This window comes from Hipposideros armiger, unplaced genomic scaffold, assembly GCF_001890085.2.
Source record: "Hipposideros armiger isolate ML-2016 unplaced genomic scaffold, ASM189008v1 scaffold_706, whole genome shotgun sequence".
Lineage (NCBI taxonomy): Eukaryota > Metazoa > Chordata > Mammalia > Chiroptera > Hipposideridae > Hipposideros > Hipposideros armiger.
The window spans coordinates 456,229-475,773 of record NW_017732056.1 but is presented as its reverse complement, the minus strand read 5'-3'; the positions used below and the strand labels follow the sequence as shown (position 1 = coordinate 475,773).

Below are 19,545 nucleotides of genomic sequence, written 5' to 3'. Positions count from 1 at the left end.
GATGCTGTGAGAACCAAAGATATAGGTATGTCCCCTGCTTATACGCTGTGGCGGGCCACCTTCACACTATGTCCAGGATGGAGAGGGCTGGGGGAAGCTCTTGATGCTTCATCCCTTTGAGCTTCTCACCCTCAGATCTTTAGGTGCTGGGAGGCCTTCAGAGGCCACATTACGCACCCCCACTTGTCCCACTGGTTCCCAGACGGGGAGTCACCTAAGCCTCTTCAGACAAGCCCACTCCTAGAGGGCCTGGCAAACCTCCCCGGGTAACGTGCCTGCAGAGTATCACCCTAAGCCACAGGGTTATCATCACTGGGCCAAGGGCGGGAGTGAGCCAGATGCCCTCCTTTCTGTCTTGCAGGGATTTGGTTTGACATTCTCTCTGGAATCGGCAAGTTCTCTGTTATCAGCAATGTAAGTGCTTCTATCCATGGCATGCTAGCTGTGTGGGAAGGACTTTCCAGAGGAGCTGAGGTCTTCAGAGCAGGAAACCAGCCTTTTCCACTTGGGCTTTTATTTAATACAACCCCCTGGTTAATCGTGCATAGAAGCCTTCTAACTCTTCATGCTTTCACCAGCGCTGTGCCACTTAACTGTTAATTTCACCAAAAGAAAGAAAGGTAATTGCCCACCAAAATGCATACCTTCCACTTAAGAATCCAGATCAGATCTTCCCTCAGAGCCAAGATTAATGAGGAAAGAATTCCGTGTATCTGGCCATCTCCTTTCTTTTCTACTCCTGAGCTAAACAATACTTGGAGCATTGCCCAGGCTGCAATTCCTAATTACGGTTCCTCCAAGTTGTCAATGTGAAGTCTTAATTATCCCCATGGACTCTGGCACTGCGTAGGTGAAGATAGGACTTGGAAGAAGAGGGGTCCTACCTGTTGTGATCTCCTTAACTGCCTTGCCAGACATGTCCACATTGCAGAGGAAATCCTGCTGAGCCCAAGCCAACAGCTCCTTTTGCTCCTGCATTCTGTATGGATGGTGGCCAGGCAAGGCCTCCTCTTCCATCGCCCAAGAAAATATCAGCCAGCTCAGTGCACACCCAGAAAGCCACAGCCTGTTTTCCCTTGGGAGAGAAACATTGATTTGGGCTGTAACATGGTTCCCTGTTAATATACAAAATGGCTGGAGAGGTGTGAGGGGAGGCAGACAGGATCAGCTCTTTGCGATTTGAATATTTGATGTAGGAAGCACACATTCTGAGGCTGAGAAATAAGGTACAATTTGGAAAACAGATCAATAGCTACTTTGGAGTTGTGTCTACTAGAAAGAGGCCTTGAGCTCCAAGCTCTTTCAGAAGTTGTACTTCCCTGGCCTCTCTCTCTAAGACTTCTTCACTTATCTGTAAAAATGGGAGCGAATAAGAGCATCCATCATATAGAATCATTCTGGAAATTAGATGAGATGATGAAAGGACATATAGCTAGTGCTCAGTAGTTGTAGCTATGATTATTATGCTACTCATTTTCAAATATGGTTATGGCCATCCACACTCATATATACATTTAGAAAATAGTGCCTAAACTACATTTTTTAAAAGGGCTTTAATTGTTGGTATGGAATACAGTATAAACACTTGCCAAAAAGATTTAAGATATTCTTTGCAGAAAGTACCTCCACATTCAAACATGCAATCATTCATTTGTCACTTGGTTTGCTCTGTAGACATTTATGGAGTGCTTAGCTATGCCAGACGCTATGTTGGGCATGTGTGGTTCCATCCAGCAGGACCCACTCATTTCCCCGCTATGTCTCACTTTTTTTAAAGTAAAACGAAAGAACCACTTCTATTATATTATGTGCCAAAAAGTGCCGAGAGATAATAGTCAAATTGTGGGAATTGTGGGGCCATATCTTTAGTATTCCTGGCTTTCTGGTGTCACTCAGGGGCAGATGTACATGGTCATTCAGTGTCCCTGCCCATTGTGCCTCAGTGGCACTCTCATCACTACTGGTAATTTCCTCAGACAGTCTTCCACTCTGCTTTAGCTTGGCCAACACCAGTGTCAATTTAGATATCTCAGAGCTGATTTATTCCCTCCAGCACCAAATGGTCCAAAATGGCTTAGCTTCCTTTGCTATAGTGGTTGTAATTTCCTCTCTTGACAGCGACTGTCTTGTGGATTTACTTACACATATCAAAGGTTGAAAAGCCAGGTAAGTCAGCTACATGAGCTCAGAGATAAGAACTTCTGTATCAATCAGAGTAGCGCCTCTGGATAGGGAGACCAAGGGGGGACCGTCTCTCAGCCAGATGGACCTTGTGCCACCTGGACAACATCCATCCTGACCTCTCCTCAAGTGCTTGTGGTTCTGTTTCTCAGGCTTTTGTCATTGCTGTCACCTCCGACTTTATCCCCCGCCTTGTGTACCAGTACGCCTATAGTCACAACGGGACTCTGCATGGCTTTGTCAACCATACCCTCTCCTTTTTCAACGTCAGCCAGCTGAAGGAAGGAACACAACCCGAGAACTCGCAGTTTGACCAGGAGGTTCAGCTCTGCAGGTAAAGTAATCATGAGGGATAGAGCAGCAGAGGACCTGGAGTGGTTGACCCAAGTAATTATCTAGATGACCTAGACTTAGATTGATCTCCTTTCCCTCTGACCCCTACTCAAACCTAATTGCTATAAATCAGTTTTCATGACTCAGTAAGTATTTATTGAGTGCCTTTTGCTGGACACTGTGGAGCAGACAAAGAAGTATACGAGGCCAGATAATTAAGCTCGCGAACTTATTCTGGAAAAGGGCTGCATATTTTATTGCTGAATATCACTATGGCCACCTTCGAAGTACTCCCCTTGGGAAGCTATGCAAAGATGCCAGTGCCTAGTTCATCCTTCAAAGCAATTTTGGAACTCTTTTTCTGGACTGGCCATCAGAGCTGTCATCATATTACCCTTGATGTCCTGAATGGCATCAAATTGTCTTCCTTTCAATATTTCCTTTATCTTTGGGTGAAGAAAGAAGTCATTGGGAGCCAGATCAGGTGAGTAGGGAGGGTGTTCCAATACAGTTATTCGTTTACTGGCTAAAAACTCCCTCACAGAGAGTGCCGTGTGAGCTGGTACGCGGTCATGATGCAAGAGCCATGAATTGTTGGCAAAACGTTCAGGTCATCTAACTTTTTCACGCAGCCTTTTTAGCACTTCCAAGTAGTAAATTTGGTTAACTTTTTGTCCAGTTGGTACAAATTCATAATGAATAATCTCTCTGAGATCATAAAAGGTTAGCCGCATTGTTGCAATTAGTTCACAAACTTAATTGTCAGACCGCATATAACCTTATCTTCACCACCAAGGAGCTTATGGTCTGGTTGGGAAGAAAACAAACAGAACAGACAGGAAATAGCAGGTTATTTGGTGATCTCATCTAGTATGGACCATAAACATTATGAATATTCAGAGGAGAGGGAGATCAGTGTTGGCTAGAATAGAGAGGTAGGTTTCCTGGAGAGGCCACAGGGAGTCCTAGAACAGAAAGACAGAGTATCCTAGATGGGGAATCATCATGGATGAAGTCATAGGTGTGGGGATGAATCTGGGTGTTAGATGAACACTTAGGGTGCAGGTGATGTTGTTAGCAAAGAGAGTGCTTAGAAGATAATAATAGGGAATAATACAAGAAATATAATATATGTAGAAACTCCTAGGATAATTAATATAAGCCAGAAACATTGTTGAATTTGAATAGATAGGATAAAGTAGAAAATGGGAAATTTTGAAATCTTACAAGAAGTTTAATGTGACGTAATAGGAAGATACTGACATTTTTAGTGCCAAGGAATGATAGGATAAAGGGTAGGCTTAGGGAAATTTGTCTAGCCTCAGAGAGAAGATGAACTAAAATTGGGGAAACTCAGGGAGGGCAGCTGAGCTGCTGTATCATTCAGACACGAACCACGGTGGCCACAGACCAGGGCAATGGAAAAGGAAAGGAGATGAGCTATTTCATATAACTTATTGCAAAGTTGGTGACAAGACACATAAGAGAGAGTCTCAGTTTAGGATATCTTCAAAGTTTGGACTGAAGTCAGCAGACTAGGAAATTGTGAGTCTACTGACAGAGATGGGGAAGATGCTAAGAAAATCTAATTTTATGGTACATATCATGAATTTGATTTCAATCATGTTGCATTTAAAATAATGGTAGGAAATCTAAGAGAAAAATTTCACCTAACTCCTAGACACTTTAAGGCAGAATTCCAGAAAGGTCCAGATTAGAATCATGATTGAAAACCATCAGCACAGGGATCCCTGAAGCCAAGAAACAGAAAACTCTCCACTATTTACCTAACAAGGGCAAACAGAGAGAAGAAGAGCAGAGGGGAATAAATTATTTAACACTTTTTTACCCTAGCTAAATGATAGTCCCCATAAAGAACTTAGTCAAAGATCACACCTTATAAATTAAAAAAATAGAACAATAGCCACCACAAAAACCAAAACCTAGGAAAATGTATTGCTAGGAAAATGTAGGGCTTGCTTGGGCCTTTTCCAATAGCGTCTGATGTGAAAGCTGTTGATGACTCTATTGAAGAAGCCATGTTTCAGTTGTGTTTGCAGCGCTGACGACCCTGGGCATGTCTGTCATACTTTCCCACCTGGGACACCCTGGTGTTCAAGGTCAGCTATTTGTGAGATGGCTGTTTAAGTTCAGATTCACAATCTGAGACCGCAAAAGAGAGAAAACTAGTTGGTCTTCCCAATCTAGATGTCTGAGTTAAACAACCTTACCAATTTGTGATTTAAATAGAAGGGTATTTTGGTTCCAGGAGCAATAACTTTAGGGTTCAACTCTAAACAACCAAGAAAAGACTCAAAAACAGAGACCAGGTCAAAGAATAGGTCAGTAAATTTATTCATAGTTATCAATTTATATCAACCTAGATGTTTCAGAAATTTCCACATCTGGGGCTATAAAGATTCTTACTCTTAGATTAAAGTAGTATGCAGGCCAATTTGCTCCTAGGTTATACACAGCCCAGGGGCCACTCCTCCATATGTCTGGTGTGCCAGACTGTCTGTCCATGGTGCTGGATTTTGGTCTGCAGATCCACTGCACAGAGGGTCTGTACCAGCTTGAGGCCTTTTCCGGTAGCATCTAGATCTGCTCCAGCAGGGTCTATGAAATTAGTCAACAGGTTTACATTAAACAAGCTGGCATTGGCAAGTGAGAATTATACAATCATTTTTATGAGTGGAAGGTACCATAGGAATCATCTTGTTGAAACTCTTCATTCTACATAAAAAGAAACTGAAGTTTAGGAAGTTGAAGGGTTCTCCAAGATTATAGATGTTTCTAATGACAGATCCTGAAGTAAAACTCACATTTATCTAAAAACACAAGCTCCCAACCCCATGTGCAGTGGGGGACACCAGTGTGACTTATTGTGTGGGGAGGTAAGGCAAACACTATCTGTTTCTAGAAGCACATGTCTTCCCAGAGCACTGAGGTTCTCTGACCCTGCCCCTGACCATCAGCTCTTCCAGTAACACATATGAATATGCTTTCCAGATATATCAGTGGCTTAAACAGACTTCAACACAAAGGAACTTCAGTGACCCCCCCATTTTGAATGTCGAGGATGGGCCTAATTTTAGGCAATGGTGGATTCAATCAAGTCTGCTCCAACCAAATCTTTCTCTATCTCCCAACTCCATTCCAGTTGATGTGGTTTAGTTCTAAGCTCTATATGACTGCCAGCAACTACAGGCCAGTATCATACCGGGTCCAAGTCCAGTGAGAAAAAAGCCCATACCCCTTTCCCAGTGACCTCAGCAGAAGTCTCATTGCAGCTTTGACTAGGATTAATATCCACGCCCTACCCAGAACCAATCACTGTAAGCAGAGGAATATGATGCTCTCTTTATGCCCTTTAGGACCATTGGGGTGGGAGTGAAATCATCTCCAACTGAAGCATGTGATCGCCAAGTAGGAGGCAATTTCCTAGTGAAAAGTCAAAATGAATGGGTACCACCCAGCCAAAACAACAAATGCCCAGGACACCAGATATTATTAGTACACATGGATCAGATCAAGATTTTTGTATCTGCCTTCAGAGTCACTGGATTTTTCCAGCCAATTGTAAAGCCCCAGTAATTCTTCTCTCCCTTGTTTCCATGCAAGTAGATGGGATCATGGCTTATCTGTGGCCCATGTGTACCTGTGTACAAAGTAAATTCTGTATTTCTGCCAAGAAAATTTATTCACAGAAAATAGATCATTCCAGAATCAAACCAAAATGATTTTTGGAGCATCTGATCATTTTTTCCTTCTTCAGTACCACTGAGGATTATAGGTTTATTATGCAACTATTTGTGAGAACTTCCTGTGCTTGGCATTGGTTGTATAACAAGGAACAAGACACAGTGCCTCCCTCAAGGAATCTAAATAGAGGAGTTAAGTAAGTAAATAATCAATTAAAATATAGCTTTACTCATTTGCAGTAGGGTCACTGCAGGGAGCTCTGAGAGCCCCGAGGACGGAGGCCATGGGCCTCATTCGGACTTAAGTGTTCAGGAGAAGCTTCAGCAGAGGTGAAACCTGAAGAACGAACAGCACAAGAGTGGCCAGAGAGACTCCTCAGTCACATGACCAATCCAGCCTGGGTGCTGAGTGGGGTGGGCAGAGTGTGGTGGATGGTAAGGGGATGTCCACTGGAGAAGGGGGTCCAGGTAGAGCAGTGTATTTCAGGTGGAGGGGCTGGTTCATGCTCAGTGGTTGGGGCTGGAGTGAGAGGGCTCAGCTGTAAGAGATGAGGCTGGAAGAAAGCACAAATGCCAAACCAAGAAGGGCATGGTGGTCATTTGGAAGCATGTGGACTCCCTCTTAGGGCAGCACAGAGCCACTGAGAGGGTTTAAGGGAGCAGTGATGATGAGCTCAAACTTTTCCTTGGTGTTTTCTCTGACCGCAGTGTGAAGACTAGTGGGCTACATTTAAAATGAAGAGATCCCCTTCTCTGAAGTGTAAGTAGATGTCTAGAGAACAGGATCAGCGTAACATCTAGATAGAACCTATCGAATAGGTGTACTTTGCAGACTGCCTTTCCTAGATGGATGAGAAGTGTTGATGGATATCTCTGCCTCAGATGGGTCCTACTCAATGCATGCGGTGTGAGCTTGTCTGGGTCATGAAATGCCCTGGAGGTTTAGGAATTGGAGACATAACCTACTGATGTCTTTGTAAGCTAGGACTTGTCAGTGGCTAAGAAATAGAACTGAGGGAGAGAGGAAGTGAGAGAGGGAGAGGGAGAGAGAGGGAATAGGGAAGGCACTGTGATGAGAAAGATTGTGAGAAACAGAGACAATTCTATAGCTGGTCCCAATGCCAGCATTTAAAACTGCATCCGTGGTGGGAAATGAAGTTTGCCCTGATTTTCTGGCAAATAGTGTTGGGAACTCGGTGACCCTTCTTATTCTTAGCTTTCAGTGACCCCTGGAGATAAATGTGGTCAAATAAAACTGAGGTCTCCGGCTCCAACCCAGCCTAGCCAGAGAAGAGGTATCTTAAAAATAGCAATAAAAGTTAGGACAAGTCTCCGGCTGCCCATTTGAGATACATTCCCAGGATTTTTGGAGCAACGTTGGCCTCAGCCATCTAACCACTCTGGCAGGGCCGCTCCATAAACAGTCCTGTGACATCGTTCTGTAGGCATGATAAGTAGCCATTGGACTAGGTCGAAGGACCACAGCATCCTGGAGGATGGAGGATGGCTTGGATTCCCGGCTCAGCTGGAAGGAAGCAGAGATATCAGTAGAGCAGGGCCTGGCCAGGGACCTGGGTCCCAGAGCTCAAGGAGCCGACCTGGGCATGGTCAACCCAATGGGTCTACTTGGAGGTGCTGAGCCTGCAGAAACAGCACCCTTGGGTGGCTCCTGCTGGGTTTTTCTGCAGGACTTAAGTTCTTTTATATCCCAAGTCTTTGAAGAGGTGAGTTCCCTCCCAGCCATGGCTGCCTCTCATCTGCTTGTTGCTGATACCAGAGTTAGAGTCAGGTTTTCTGGGTGTTGCCTTTCCTGATCTTTGTCAACTGCTGGACTGACAGGGTTCTTATTAGTTCCTAATTGCTTGTGCTGTTTTCCCTTGTTAAAGGCCAGTTCAGAAAGCAGATTTAAGTAGTTCAGATTGTATGGAATTACTGTATGTAATCGTGTTTAGCATTAGTATATCACTAATTTCCTCTGGGACTATTTAAAAAACTTTTTTTTTTAACGTATCACTGTTTGGAGTTGAGAAATTCATTTGCTAACTAATTCACAATGTAATTAAAACCTCATTTAAAAAAATTACTGTTGATGACCAACTCCTTGGTTTGTTATTTCAGCACCCTTCCTGCCCACAGTGATTTAGTATTGTGATGACTTGTGGCAGATGTCACTGTCACTGGTCACCCCTGCAAATGAAGAAGGGAGGGGGACATCTGAACCAAGTCTCTTTCCCCTCTCTGCATCCCAGTTTTCCTACCTGTAAAAATGAGGATTTAGAATAAATAATCTCCAAAGATTATTTTCTGCTTAAAAAAAATTAGTTAAATACACACATAGAATACTAATCCATTCCTATAACAATTCTAACTATCACAGGCAGCCTGTGGGACTCTGTCCCACCTCCACCCTCACCCCTGCCAGGCTAATATACTATTTGTGTGGATCTTTCTAGACATTTATCTGTGCATTAACATAAAATGAACTTGTAGAAACTTTAAGGTATTGTTTCATGGGTTTGTTTTACAATAATGTAAAATATTTTGAGTTAATGGAAACCTTATTTCTTTAGGTAATGTATAAATTGAACACAATGTAATTTTTCATAGTGTTAGAGCAATCTAGATGAAATATTAATGTAGTCTTAAAGCTCAAAACCTTAAAGCTTACAAATATGTTGATTTTTATACCAGTTTCACTTATTGCATGCAAGTCTGTCTTAGATAACACTATGATTTTGCTCCCGAATCTTAGTATGAAAATGTATTTGGGTCAACTGAATATTGCTATTAATTACATTCTTCTTTTGAAATTATGAACTTTATTATAAACATAATTCTGTATGCGTGTGTGTGTGTGTGTGTGTGTGTGTGTGTGTGTATAAAGGCACTCTTTTCAGCCCCCTAATCCTGTGTGTTTGTGTCTATATATATAAAATTCTGTATGTATGTATATATTATATATACAGTATATATAATATATAAATTATATAATTTAAATATATGAAAATTATATACATGCAATTTATAATATATAATTAATGTTATTTATATTAAGCATTAATGTATTAGAATTAATTCTATTATACATATTACAAATATATTGAAAATATATATTTATATGTATATGAAAGGCAAAGACTCTCTTCTCAGCCCCACCCTAGTCGTCCTCTCCCAGAAGAAACCATTGTGTCCATTTTCTGGGGAAGTCTCCAGAAATCACATTCACATGTGTTGTCTTGTTGAACTCTCATTGTGTCTCCCTTTAATGTTCAGTGTACACACACACACGTATGTATCCAGTTATTCATGGTTGGAGTGAGAGAGCTCAAGTGTGCATCGCCTGTGCCCTCAGCACCGAGATCCACATTTTGTTAGCTTCACTTTATGGATTAGAATGCTGAGGTCCAGAGACGTGAAATAACTTCCTCAGGGTCTTACAGTTAGTAAGTGACATAGCCACTCCAAATGCACACTTGCTTTTTAAATACTCTAGTTGTTTCATTATTGAACTACTTACCTTATTAGAAGGCTAAAGGGAACTTCCAAAATTAATATGAAGGCTCAACAAAATTAAAGGACTGGGTGGGTGACAGTGAAATCTGGGAACAGTTTCTAAAATGATATCTCAGAGTTTGAATCCCAGCCAGCAGATGCAGGAAGTGACCAGATATGGGGGTCACCCAGTGCTTGGCTGCCCGGTGGGGCTGTGATCTTCCAAGCTCCCTCTACCAGGGGAAAGGGTCTGGTTTGAGAAAGCATTAGAGCTGATGGGAATGGAGCAGAAGTTACTTCTCACCAGCCTGAGGCTTGCCTACATTTACCTGGGCAGAGATCCTGAGAGAAGCCCCTTTCAGTTGTGGCATTGACTTCCTCTTTTTGATTCATATCAGCATCACGGGAAACTTAGAGTGGCTGTGCTTGAGTGCTCAGAAATCCCTCTAGAAAGCCAGGGGGAACTGGGAGCAAGGGTACCTGTCCTCTTTTAATATAAAAAGTATATTTCATCAGTTACCTTCAGTCAAAGAAGAAAGAATAGCTCCTGCTCCCTGGGAGTATATCTGATAGATCAGTGGCGTGCTAAGTGCCCTTCCCTGACATTGTATCTTCACTACAACTCTGAGATGGAGAAAGTTGAGGCTCATTTTATAGACGATGGCCTTGGCCATCAGAACATTAGGTCACTTGCTAGAGAGCACAGAACTGAAGTGATGGAAGTGGCATCAGATTACCTGACTGCAAAGCCTACGCTTTGCCAATATTGTGCCAATATTTCCTTGAGCTTAGAAGCAAAAGACACAACTGTCACCATGGGGGACACGATTAAGTCCTGCAGCCACTTTGTCTTTTGTGGACATTTCTAGTCTTACAGCTAATTATCTCTTTGTTTAATTAGTGTCTTCTAGTTACTCAGTCAAACATTTGATAAGCTTGACTAAGAAGAATAAAATTTTTTAAAATTATGAAATCTGAATTGATATTGGAATGTAAACAACCAATAATTTACCTGGTCGCAGAGGCTTACTGGAATCAATGTTTTTCAAAGTATGACTCATTAGTGGGTTATGAAATCACTTTAGTAGGTCATGATCAGCATTTTAAAGAATAGAATAGCATAGCATAGCATAGCATAGATATAGAATAGAATAGAAAAATATCAGTGCATTTGCACACAGCAAGGATAAGTATGTTTTGTGTAGTTTTTATTTCAGGGACATATTTACATGTACAGTAATTTAAAATGTATTTCTTACTACTGTAGGTCATAGTTTTTAAAAATTTAACTTTGGAAAGAGAAGTGTGAACAGATGCATAATTTATTAAATAGTGTATTATTCTTTTCCGTGGATAGCTTGCCCTGCAGTTTCTAACAGAGCACTCTTAGCCTATAGGTATAGGGGTATTTTCAAACAGAGTTTTCTGGACATATCTCTGTGTCAGTCTTTCCTCAGGTCCTTGATTAAATGGGTGTGCCTGTTAGATTCAAAACAGTTTTGGACACTCAGGGAGGGCAAAGTGACACTTTCAAAAGCTGTGTGAGTTAGTAGTAGAGGTGGGACACTAGAATTCAATTATTTATGGATTCTTTTTCAGACTGGAAAAAAGCAGGGTGAACAATGGCTCTCATACCGAGGTCAGTGAACATCTGTTCCTTCATAGATGGAGCTAGAGAACCAGAGAAATGGACTTTGGTTACAGCAGGAGAGATGGGGCTAGACCTGGGGAAGGATCTCCCTGTGGTAAGAGTGCGGTGTGTGTGACACCCCTCCTTGGAGGTTTTGAGAAGAGTAGGATCAATTCCCTTCTACCATAGGGTCTTTTGGGGGCAGCAAGAGGGTAGGGGAGCTGAGATTTTTCCCACCCCAACATGTCCTCATTCCTTTAGCCACGCTCTCCCCCTCTCCCATTAGCAGGCATAATTGGAGCTGGCCGTGTTTCTGTCCTCAGCCACGGATGGATGTGATGGATGCCGTGGTGTTTTGCTGGACTGCAGTTAGCTTTGCGTTTCATCCCAGTGTCAAACCAAGCCTGCAACAGCTGTGATCAGCTGTTGGAAGAGGGGGCGTTGCGCGGAGAGGGAGCCGCTCCTGGCTTCGTGCCCAGACCTAGTCGAATGCTTAGTGTCCGCCTCTCAGTTTGTCTCTTTCTGTTGCTTACTCTATCGCTAGGCCTTTTTCTATCTTTCCATGTGCGTCTCTTTTCAGGTTTTATTTTTCCTCTTCCCTCATATCTCCTGGGACAATTGGGAGCCACTCCACTTTGACATGAATACTTCAGAGCTGCTGTGCATTCAGGGCAAGGGAAGCTACAGAGAGCACCCACTGAACCCCCCACCCCAAATCGCAGCTGGCGGTAAGGTGCTCTGTGAGAAGAGAAGAAAAGCCTGAGTTCAGCCAGACTTGGATTCTCACCTTGACCCCACCTCTTGCTGACCATGAGACCTTGGCCAAGTACTTGAACTTCTCTGAGCCTCAGTTTCCTCCTGTATTATAAGGGGATATCAGTGTCTGCCTGTGGATGCTATTGTGAAGATAAAATGAGAAAACCAACGCAAAGTTTCTTGCTCAGAGACTGACACATACAGCCTGTTCAATATATATTCATTTCCCTTCCTGGCGCCTCCTCGGACAGAGCCCCCACCCTGCCTTCCTTGGCAGCCGTGCACCCCACATGGTGTCCTGATGCCACCCCACGTCTTCCTCTAGCCCAGGGCTCACTGTGCTTTCACTGAGCATCAAAGCTTTGTTGAATCCTATGAGGAAACAGTTTCATGAAGGGTTATAATTCTTCTGGTACCAGCTTTTGTAATTTTTCCAGGCTTAGAAAAAAGTGAGTCTGAGAAAATGAGCCATTTTTCACATGAGTCATCCCTAAGATGGGGGTGAAAAGGCGACAGCGAGGAAAAGCCCGGGACCTCTCCATGAATCTGAGAACGGGGGATGAGCTCACGTCAGACACTGACATTTTGTTTCTTAAGCCACCTAGACAAATTATAAAGATGGTTAGTAAAAGAGGATGACACTGATCAACTGTGACTATTACCACTGGCCCTCTCCCGCCCTAAATTCATTCAGTCATCAACTTGGTTGCAGCCAGCTTTCCTTTGGGTATAAGAATGCAGCTATCAAATGAAGCCGGCCCCTCTCATGGCCTCAGTCCCAAAGCAAACACCTGGAGATGAAGCCCGGGATTGTCTGTTGGCCCCTGTATCTTCACTGAGCTCACGGGCTGCAGAGAACTCTATGAGGGTCTGTGGGTCTCCCCCTCTCCTCTAGAGCCCACAGCTAGTGGGAGCTAAGATGGATTCACTGTCCTGGGGTCCTCTCATGATTCCTGGACTCCGCTGGAGGGAGAATCCAGACCCCAAAAGGAAGCTTTTGGGAATGTTGGAGAAAGAATAGGAAAAAGACATTTCTAAACTGACACTGGCTTCTGTTGGACTTTGGTCATTTGATTCCATGGACACTTGCTGGTTGAGTTCCTCCCCTCTGCCCCCCTGGTTCCCAAGTCTGAGAGCCAAGCACTGGCCTGCCACTTGGATCCCTGAGGTTTCCCTCAGAGAAGTACCCCTCTCCCCTCCATCTCTCCCCAATCTTAACACCACATTTCTCTTTGGGCAGGTTTAAGGATTACCGAGAGCCGCCATGGGCCCCGAACCCATATGAGTTTTCCAAACAGTACTGGTCTGTTCTGTCTGCCCGCCTGGCTTTTGTCATAATCTTCCAGGTGAGTTCTTTGGATAAGGAGGAGCCAGTTAGAATTCAAGCTGCAAGAGTCCCGACAGCCATGTCTCTTTGCCTGCCCCTCATCTATAGGTTTTCATGGCACTGTGTGACACAAGGGGTCTTTGCATGTGGCAGGCAGAGCGAGTGCTTGCTCCCGTCCCTGGGTGAGGCAGGAAGCCTTCTTGAGAGGGCTTCCATTAATTGATAGATTTGCAGAAAGAGACTAAAACACAGAGTAAGGTTACAAAACATATGTGGAGTAAGTTGCAGGGTGGACATAGATTCCCATTTAAACCTCAGACAACAAAGGGACGTGGAAAGAGCAGTGGAAACCAGAGTCTCAGCTCGAATGCAGACAAACAGCCCCACCTGAGCCTTTCTTCTAGCCCTCTCGGCTGGCTCCCTCCTTTGTTAGTGTTGTTTTAGCCCCTGAGACATCTGGTGAGGAGGGCCGCCAGAGCCATCCGCCATCCCTGGATGAATAGCAAACCTGAGCCCCGTGATTCCTATCTCCGACAACAGCGGCAGCTCCAGTTGCACCGCTGAGATTCTCTGAGTGCGAGGCCCCAGTTCCCACTTGGGGTCCTGCCGGTCTTCAAGCAGGGCTGGAGCACAGGCCCAGATCCTTTTCTTGTAGACTCCCTCAGGCGTTTGTATTCCCTGAAGGCAGATCTCTGGAGGGCTCTAAAATATCCTGCCCCTGACCCCAGCCTAGGAAGTGGAGAAGCCCACCGGCTAGTCTTTCACTTAAAGAAGACAGCCATTCTTCCTCTGGAGAGATGGGGCGATATATTTGAAAAATTGCTCAGACGTCCCCCTGCTGCCCCACCTGCAGAAGTCTCCGCACTTTACCATATGTCACCTGTAACATTCACTCACACGGTAAGGAGTTGGTTTAAAAGAAGAGCGTATGACTTGAAGCAGCTCTAGATTCCCTAGGGCAGCCAGGAGCCTCTAGAAGCAGCAGTTGGTTCCCAAAGTCTTCCCCTGGGCTCCTAGGAACACACAGGGTTCAAGGTGGAGCTGCAAATAGGTTTAGAGCATGGAAGACAGCAGTGTTCTGTTATCTTGTTCTGGTCTCCATCACTGTCCTCTGTATTTCAGCGGGGAGAAGACACATGACCACATAATTGTCAGGCAGAGAAGAATACCAGAATTGAAGGAGTTTTGGGGAGGGTATAGGTGAAGAAGGCTTGGGAAAATGGATGGGAACCAGATTATCAAAGTAGCAAACATTATGTGCTGGCGCTGTTGTAACGTATTCACCCACTTTAACAGAAAATGCTCCCAGGAAAACGCAGTCTTATCCTACCTGTATTTACAAGAGAAGGGATGTGGCTCAGGAGACAGAAGGGACCCAATTACAAGTGCAAAGAAAAGGTTAGAACTGGTCAAGGAGAGCTGGAGGCACAGACAGGCCAGTGTGACCAGAGTGGCAGGCGTGGCATGAAGAGCAGGACTGGTGAATGTGAGTAGCGGGTGGGGTCAGCTAAGGCCAGAGCTCAGTGCAGAGACTAAAGGCCCACCTCTGATAGGGAGGACAGAGGGTCAGGTGCAAGGAAGAGAGAAGCAACCAGCCCAGGTAAAGCCCTGGAGAGGCCACTGGGCCTCGTGGCCACTTCCCAGGAAGCTCTGGAACAGGGTACCTGGAGGCGTCTAGGCCAGGAAGCCAGAGCAGGACACATGAGATGTGCTGGAGGAGGGGGAGAAGCAATGGCCAACACTTATTGAGTTCCACTGTGCACGAGGTATTAACTCATTCAATCCTCACACAACTCCAGGAGGTAGAAACTGTTACTGTTCCACTCTCTACATAGGACATGGGGACACCAAAAGGCAGTTATGCTTATCGGCTAAGATCACCTGCTGGAAAGTAGCAGAGCCAGAATAACACAGGGGCATCTGCGCCTGGGTCTGTGCTCTTCACCTTTGCACCCTGCTCCAGCCCCTCTGCGGAGACTGTCACTCTGACAGGCAAGGTTGGACAGGCGCGCGCCAGCATTCCCGGGCCAAGCCCCTCCTCTCAACCCTTCTCTCTTGCTTTTGGCAGAACCTTGTGATGTTCCTGAGTGTCCTTGTGGACTGGATGATCCCCGATATCCCCACAGACATCAGTGACCAGATCAAGAAAGAAAAGAGCTTGTTGGTGGACTTCTTCCTGAAAGAGGAGCATGAGAAGCTCAAGCTGATGGATGAGTCGGCCCCCAGGAGCCTGGGAGGGGGGCATCACAGCAGGAGGAGCCGGGCGGCCAGCTCGGCACTCTCGGGCGAGAGCCAGCCAGGCAGCGTAGGGTCCTCTGGGTCTCAGCACACCGATGTGTGAGCAAGTGAACCCCACCACCAAGTGGGCTCTGTAGCAGTGGGAGACCACACACAAGGGTGTCTGTGCATCTGCACAGTGTGGTGTCTGTCCTCTGCCCGAATCTGGGCTGAGGGATGTTGAAAAGGGTGTGTGTGTAAAGAGAGAGAGAAATGAGAGAAACCAAATGAGAGAATGAGTCCAGGAAGGATGTGCTCTTCTCAGAAACTTCACGCTTACGTTTGTTTTAGGTCCTCTTTTGAGCTGTATCCTACTGGGAGATTGGTACCTGTTTTGAGTCGATCAAAACTGAGTGAAAGAATTGAGTCTCTGTATCCCAGAATTCCCAGGCACCGTTGGCTTTCCCTATGTTTCTTCAGGCGCCCTCTCATTTCAGATGGCCATAGGCTGTGACAGAAGCGCAGTCAGGGCCCTGTTCTGGCATTCACCATCATAAGTGATTACCGACCCCTTTCCCATCACCACCCACCCCAAGAAAATCCTCTGAGTCACTTGCATCTGGGGCTGTCATTTGCATCAGTGGATGCAAATTAAGTTACAGGGCTGATTGCTGTGGCCACTGGACTTGATGGTGAGTAGCAAAAGTTCAAACCTGGGCTCGTCTTCAGTTCATGTCACGGGGATGCTTTGAACTAAATGCAACCAACCATCATTTTATGCAGATTCAGATTTAAAATAATGAAATAAATTGAAACATTGTTTATAAAGTCACTTCTCCTTGTCTTTGGTTTTCTCTCTGTCTCTTTTTTCCATACACCATACCCCCAACCAATATTTGTTGAGCACCTACGATGTGCCAGGCATTGTTCTCAGACTAGAGATACATGAGACAAAATCTCTGCCTCATGGAGCTTATGTTCCAGGGAGAGACAGACAATAAGCTAATAAATGCATAGTATTTTAGATAGTAATAAATGCTGTGGAGAAACAAAAAATAGGATGAGAGAGACAGGAATTTTGAGGATACAGGAGGTGAGGGACTGACCATTTTATATACAAATTCATTTCGAACCCAAGATGGTTAAGAGCTTACATATTGCAATGCTAGCATCATCAGTTGATAGTAGCTTCCCAGAGCTCTGTGGTGAGAACATTTTCAAATATAATTAAAAGCAAGGACCAAACATCATTCATCATTGCCCTTCACACACCTCAACCCTACCTGCTGCCCAGAAACCAGTTGCACAGCCCCTTTCCCCTGGATCTGGACCCAGTTCCTTGCAGGTCAGCCTGACTAGAGTCTTAACTCAGTGCCTACATGGAAGCTGCAAGGAAGCCCATGCTCCAGAGAGTTGCTGTTCTGATATTTCAACATATGCAGTGATGCGAGGATCTGTGGGTGCTTGGGCTGGTCATTGTTCCTCCCCAAGGTTTCTTGTTTCCTCCTGGACACCTGCAAGATTGCACTGACACCAACTTTTGCTCTAGAAAGTGGTCCCTTCTTTTAAGGGGATACCAGGGCAGAGATATAGCTCTTAGTAAGAGCAGCAGGCAGTCATGTCCCAGGCCACTCATGCACAAGTAATCCTGCAATAAATTTCAATTACATCACACCTTAATGTTCACACTTGCCATTCGAGCCTAGATTCAAACCACAGTAGTATAAAAACATTGCATCATCTTACAACAGGCTTCAGTTAATTTGGGGAGAGTGAATAGGCCAACAGGAGGCAGATTGTACTTCAGGGGTCATTAATGACATGGAGGCTCCAGGCCCGTAAAAAGGAGGGTCTCCCCAGTGACTCCTACCAGTGTGGGTGGGGTTGATAGTTCCAGGAACGAGTAATGGTCCACAGTCAGGGGGTGCCTCCACCACCAGAGCACCCACTTTGCACTGACTGAACCACACTCAAACTCATTGGCTGCCCATGGCTGGTTTAAGACCCCACCTCTTTTCCTTTTTCTTTTTTAAGTTGAACATTTTTATATGATCATAGAGGTGAAATTTGCACACCGAGAAAGAGTCAATCTAAAAAACAATGGAGAAGAAAGTAAAATTACCCACAATCCCAAAATCTATAAACAGTGTCAACAATTGCTGTGTTTGTTCCCAGACTCTCATGCCCTCTCAAGCACATCTATATTTTAAATTACAGTTGTGTGGTGAATGCTGTCGTATTTTTTCTTCGCTTCGTGTATCTCACCAATCCTTCTATCCGGTAAATTTAAGTTCCTCCACTCAAAAGTATATGCGAAGCACCTACTGTGTTTCAGGCTCTGGGCCATGTGGGCCACATCACTTACCACAACAAGAACTCCGGCCCTCAGGGAGCTTACGCTCTTGTGAGTGAACCAGAAAGACAAATGCTAAACAATGAAAATAAACTATATAGTAATGTTAGAAGGCGGTAAGTGCTATGGGGGGGAAAAAAAAGTAGAGTGATGTGAAGGGCATTAGTAGTGGGGGAGGGGGTCCATTTTATATCCATTGTATGGATGGACCTTTTGCTTTGTTTTCACCCCATCCCAACCCATCCTGCTGACCAAGCATGGATTGGGAAGCCTATGGTGACCATGGGTCACACCCTAGAAACCAGGTCAGACAGAGCCCCCTGGGGAGGTCTAGATATTATAGCATGAAGAAGAGAGATTTTATCTGACCATATGCAAGTTCCTACTCTGAAAAGACCCTCCTTTCTCCTACTACCACTGCAACTGAATAAGGAATTTAGAGATTTGCCCCCACTCCAGGCCCAAATCATCTCAGTAGCATCCATGTTTCTAGCATGACCGTTAGATGTGCCTGCCTTACACAAACAGCAGCAGTAAGAAGTTAGGCTAAGTAAGAACTTTCCAAAGGACTTGTTAAGCTGAGTGGAGAGATAGTAGGTGCAGTCCTAACTTAAAAACAGAACAAACAATAAAAACTCTTCTGAGCTCTTTAAGGAAACAATACATTTTTAAATTTCATTATAAAATACAGAAAAAAATGTGAGCAAATGTCTGAAGCACTGAAGAAAGAAAAAAATATCACTACTGATCCTAGTCCCTTTCTTCAGAAATAATAATAGGAAATATTTTTGGTTCATTTTAAGTTTATTTGTGTTCTTATGGAATATATGCAGTCACTTACATTGATTTGTAATAGCACCTACTTTGTTTAATTATAAAAGTAATACATACTCACTGGAGATGATTTATTATAGAAAATGTAAATAAAGTTTAAATCACTCAAACTTTCATGTCTAAGAGATGCTTTGCAATCAGTCTTTTTTCTTTTTTCACTTATTTTCACATGCAGTTGTGCTCACTCTGCACATACTAACTTTTAAACTTTGTTCATAAAGGGCCATGAGCCATGAGAGGTTATTGTAAAGTAAGGCTTGATGACAAATAGTATTTACCATTGAGTTCATTAGTCTTTCCTTATTAAGACCAAAAAGAAATGAAATCAACCTAATGGCTGATTTAAATAAATAATCCTGATAGTTGTTTTCCTTATGTGCTCTTCGTAAAAAGAAGAGTATGAAGTAAATGGTGAGCGTTTCCTTCACTTGCTCCGTTTTCACAGCCCCTCCATGTCAGCGTTGTCCAGCATAATTCCACTTGTAGAAATGGAATTATGCTATCCTCAGCAAGGATTTTAAAGATGCAGAAAATCATCACCAAGTCCCTTCTCCAGAAAATGGCCATTATTTTGCTATATCTAACTTTGTTTTTCTGTGAGAGAAATGAAAGTCTTTTGGTTTGCTAATCCTCCCAGCAGACTTGTATGTTTTAACCTCGTAAACAGATTAGCCTTTGTTAAGAAAAATGGTATGATATCAGGAGGGGGTGGGGAGTC

At 44.1% G+C, this 19,545-nt stretch overlaps 1 protein-coding gene across 1 annotated transcript in view; it reads left to right on the top strand.

Annotated features, from left to right (window-relative positions):
• Positions 1-16,410, top strand: part of ANO2 (anoctamin 2) — a 318,461-nt gene extending 302,051 nt beyond the window's left edge. Inside the window, exons 23-27 of the mRNA XM_019627082.1 lie at positions 2-25; positions 362-414; positions 2,334-2,515; positions 13,337-13,442; positions 15,492-16,410. Of these exons, the coding sequence (XP_019482627.1) occupies positions 2-25; positions 362-414; positions 2,334-2,515; positions 13,337-13,442; positions 15,492-15,764 (638 nt within the window). The 3' untranslated portion in view covers positions 15,765-16,410. The remainder of the gene's footprint in view (position 1; positions 26-361; positions 415-2,333; positions 2,516-13,336; positions 13,443-15,491) is intronic.
• Positions 16,411-19,545: the final 3,135 nt, after the last annotated feature.